General features: G+C 70.4%; 1 protein-coding gene across 1 annotated transcript in view; it reads left to right on the forward strand.

Annotated features, from left to right (window-relative positions):
- Window positions 1-550: 550 nt before the first annotated feature.
- HR (hair growth associated) overlaps window positions 551-4,072 on the forward strand; it is a 7,845-nt gene continuing 4,323 nt past the window's right edge. Inside the window, exons 1-9 of the mRNA XM_017827285.1 lie at window positions 551-1,100; window positions 1,742-1,910; window positions 2,343-2,566; window positions 2,646-2,795; window positions 2,887-2,973; window positions 3,053-3,171; window positions 3,289-3,367; window positions 3,534-3,697; window positions 3,816-4,026. Of these exons, the coding sequence (XP_017682774.1) occupies window positions 551-1,100; window positions 1,742-1,910; window positions 2,343-2,566; window positions 2,646-2,795; window positions 2,887-2,973; window positions 3,053-3,171; window positions 3,289-3,367; window positions 3,534-3,697; window positions 3,816-4,026 (1,753 nt within the window). The remainder of the gene's footprint in view (window positions 1,101-1,741; window positions 1,911-2,342; window positions 2,567-2,645; window positions 2,796-2,886; window positions 2,974-3,052; window positions 3,172-3,288; window positions 3,368-3,533; window positions 3,698-3,815; window positions 4,027-4,072) is intronic.

Here is a 4,072-nt window from a genome sequence, read left to right on the forward strand (position 1 = left end):
TCGCACCCCGTGCCGCTGCGGCTCCCCATTCCTTTCCCACGCTGCCGTGGGGGGGGGGGGGGAACACGCAGACACCCCCATCACCCCACCGCCGGCGACGGGGAAGCACCGGGGCAGCCTCGGTGGGGAAACTAAGGCAGGGCCACGGGATGTTCCCCGTCACCCCCCCGCCCCGCAGCGACGCGGGTGACAGGCAGCGACAGGGACCCAGAGCCGGGGTGACACCAACCCCTCTCTGCTCCCTTTGCAGGAGTTTTACCCGAAGAAAGAACCCGGTTTCCACCCCCCCGCCAAGGACCACGCGGCGCCGCAGCTGCTGGGCAAGGGCCAGGCAGGGCAGGACAGAGACGGGGAGGGGGAGCCGGCGGGGCCGGAGCCACCGGGAGCCCCGTGGAGGGATGGCCGAGCCGGGGGCAGCTCGGCGGTGCCCGCTCCCCACTCCCACACGCCTCCCCCCAGCGCCAGCCACCCCCTCTTCCTCCTGCAGCCCGGCGCGGGGGGCTGCGGGGGTCCCTGGGTGGGCGCGCGGCCCCACGGCGCCGATTTTTCCATGGAAACGGGGCCGGGACGGCCCTCGGAGCCCAAAGATGAGCGCCTGGGGTACCAAAGCCTCCAGCCCGGTTCGCCACCGGGATCCAGGGAGCCCAACCCGTCGCCTCTGCTCGCGGACGGGCACTACCCACCGGCTCCCGCCAAGCCGGAGCCCCCCCCAGCCTGTCTCTGCCCCACCCCCGGCTGCGATGGGTGCCCGGGGGTGGGCTGCAGGGTGCCCAACCCCTTCGAGCCTGCCCTGGGCATGCCCGGGGGGCGTTTCCCGTGCTCCCCCAGCAACCACACCAAGCTGAAGAAGACTTGGCTGACGCGGCACTCGGAGCAGTCGCTGCCTCGCCTCAAGGCTGCCCGGCGGGACGGGGGTCCCGAGCCCCCCGGGGAGGGCAAACGCTCGACCAAACGCCCCCATGGCGCCGCCGAGGGACCCCGAGCTGCCAGCGAGGGCGCCGGGGCGGCCAAGAGGGGCACGAAGGCCACTGTGTGCCCTGGGGAGGGCACAGAGAGCCGAGGGGACCCCGAGGAGAGGAGGATGGAGCTGGGAGAGGGAGGTAAGGAAGGAGGGTGCCCGGTGGGGCTGGCGAGAGGGTGGTGGCATCACCCAATCCCACAGGGAACGTTCCATTCCCGTTCCCAGCGCCCACAACACGAGCTGGGAACACGTGAGGGCTGGGAAGGCCGCTGTGCTGGGGCTTTCCCTGGCATGGCTTGAGGCTGGCAGCGACTCCCAGGGCAGGAATGGATGGAAACACTCCTCTGGGGCAGCATGGCACCCTCGGGTGGGATGCCCGCTGGGGTGGAAATGTTCCTTTGGGGCAGCGTGGCACCCTCAACTGGGATGCCCAAGGGGTGGAAGTACCATCACTGGGTCAGTGACTCCCCGGGGAGGAGTTGGCGTCTCAGCCCTGACCTCTGCAGAGCTCCAGCCCTACTTTCCAGCCCTACTTTCTGGCCCAGTTTCCAGCCCCTGCCACAGCGTGACAGTCACAGAGTCCCACAGTCCTGGAGCGGCTTGGGTTGGAAGGGACCTTAAAGACCATCTCGTTCCAACCCCTTGCCATGGGCAGGGACACCTTCCACCAGACCAGGGTGCCCCAAGCCCCGTCCAGCCTGGCCTTGGACGCTCCCAGTCCCTCCTGGCTGGCGTGGATGGGGCTCCACGGTGTCTCCAAGCACTCCCTGTGTCCCCCAGAGCCACCGAGCCGGCGGGAGCCGTGGTGCCTGCAGAGCCTGCCCTGCACTGCGCTGCCCCCGGGCATCCCCCGCTGCTGTGCCTGTGCCCCCCGGGCCACGGGGGACCCCCAGGGTGAGGAGGAGGAGGAGCCCCCTGAGAGCACCTGCAGGCTGCTGCACTTCCGCAGGTGAGCCCGGGGCTCCTGGGCAGCTCACGGGTGGGGGGCCCATGGAGCATCCCCTCCCATCACCCCACTTCGGAGCATCCCCTTCTGTTACCCCCTTTTTTAACGTCTCCTCTTTGGAGCATCCCCTCCCTTCACCCCTCTTTGGAGCCATCTCTCCTGCCACCCTGCCTCGGGGCACTCCCCATCATTCCCATCACTTGAGAGCGTCCTGTCTCGTCACCCCACTTGAGAACAGCCTCTCCCATCACCCTATTTCGGAGCGTCCCCACTTTATACCGTCCCCTCTCACCTCTTCACACTGTCCTCTCCTGTCACCCCACTTTAGAGAATCCCCTCCCACCTTTGAGGACCCTCTCCCATCACCCCGATTTTTAACCTCCTGTCTCATCACCACGTTTCTGAGCCCCTCTCCCGCCCCCTTTCTCCCTGCAGGTTCGCCCTGGGGGACAACGGGGAGCTGAGCGTCGACGGCCTCTGCACCCTGGGGGAGGCCGAGGGGGAGCTGCCAGAGGAACCCGGCCCCGAGCCGGGGGGCAGGAGTGTGGGGAGCAGCCTCTGCCTGGCCAAGTACCTCCTGGGGGTCCTGGGGGACCCCTTCTGCGACGCCGTCCGCAGGGACAGGGACACGTGGCCGGGAGCCCCCGGCGAGCCCGAGGGTAAGGGGGGACTGGGATGGGGGGACACTGGGGGGCACTGGGCACACACTGGGGAGGCTGAGGCCGTGCTTCCCCCCAGGGGTGACGGCCTGGAGGCGGGGGGAAGGAGCCTCCCAGCTCTGCGACGCCTGCCAGCGCGGCTTCTTCAACTCCCACTGGAGCTGCGCCAGATGTGGCTTCCAGCTGTGCCCCGCCTGCCACCGCGGCAGGAGGGAGGCCGACGGCCCCGGTACGTGGGAAGGGGGGGAAGGATGAAAAGGGGGTGCCAGCCCTTGGCGGGGGGGCTCGGTGGGGACGAACACACCCTCTCTCTGACGCAGAGGGTCCAGCACAGCAGCCCGAGTGCACCCCCGGGCCAGAGCACCCCGTCACGGCCCTGGTCCCCACGCAGTTCGTCCCCACCTGTGGTGAGTGTGTCCCCCAGCCCTGGGACCCACCCCCCGCCCGCTGTAGGGGGCCTGACACCCCTGTCCTTGTTGTCCCCAGTCCTGACCAGGCTCTGGAAGCTTCTGCACGAGGTCAGGGCCAAGTTTGGCATCGAGTCCCACTGTTCCTGCGGGGAAGGGGCTGCGGAGCAGAGCCCGGCCGAGCCCCCGGGCAGGCAGGTACGGGGGGAGCTGTGGATGGGGGGGGGGGAATGGGGTGCAGGTGCACCCCAAGCCCTGCACAGGGGGGGTAGGGGGGGATGTGGCTCCCCCCTGACGCCCACACGGGTGTTCCAGGAGCCGCCGGGGGCCGCGGTGCCCACCCTGCCACCCCCCAGCCACGGCCAAGCCGACACCTCCCGGCCCATCAAGGAAGGTAGGGCCGGCTGCGACCCCCCCGCCGCGGGCACGGCCCCGCCCCGGGGGGGTCAGGGATGCTGCACCCCCTCCCCTTCTCGGGGTGCTGGGTAAGGGGGGTGACATGCAGAGGGCGGTGTGGGCGACCCTGACCGTGTTCTCCCACCCCCACCCCCCCCGAGCAGAGAGCCCCGAGGGGGGGCCGCCGTCGCCGGGGCAGCCCCCGGCGCGGGGGGCCGTGCAGACCACCACCCTGTGCGACCTGCTGGCCTCCACCGCCGTGAAGCTGTGCCTGGGGCAGGACGGGGTGCGCATGGCCTTCGCCCCCGTGGTGCCCACCCTGCCCACCGTGAGTCCCGGGGCGACCAGGGCACCCCCTCCCATGCTGCCCACCCTGCCTTGGGCAGGGCTGGGGGGGGCCAGAGTGGGCTGAGGGGCTCTCCATTTGCATCCCCCCCCCCTTCCAGGACAACCGCCTGACCAGCATCCTGGACAGCATCATCGCCCGCGTGGTGGAGAGGAAGATCCAGGAGAGGCAGGCGGGGGGCGAGCTGAGCCCGCCCAGCCCCCCCGAGCCCCCCGCGTCCCACTGCGTCCTGGAGCCCAGCGGGCTGCTCTGGCTGCACGACCCCGGCCACGCCAGCAACTACAAACTCTTCCAGGAGCACTGGCGGCAGGGCCAGGTGAGCCCCCCATCCCTGGAGGGGGTTTGGGAACACCCGGG

The sequence above is a fragment of the Lepidothrix coronata genome, unplaced genomic scaffold (genome assembly GCF_001604755.1).
Source record: "Lepidothrix coronata isolate B3197 unplaced genomic scaffold, Lepidothrix_coronata-1.0 Scaffold137, whole genome shotgun sequence".
NCBI classification, from domain to species: domain Eukaryota; kingdom Metazoa; phylum Chordata; class Aves; order Passeriformes; family Pipridae; genus Lepidothrix; species Lepidothrix coronata.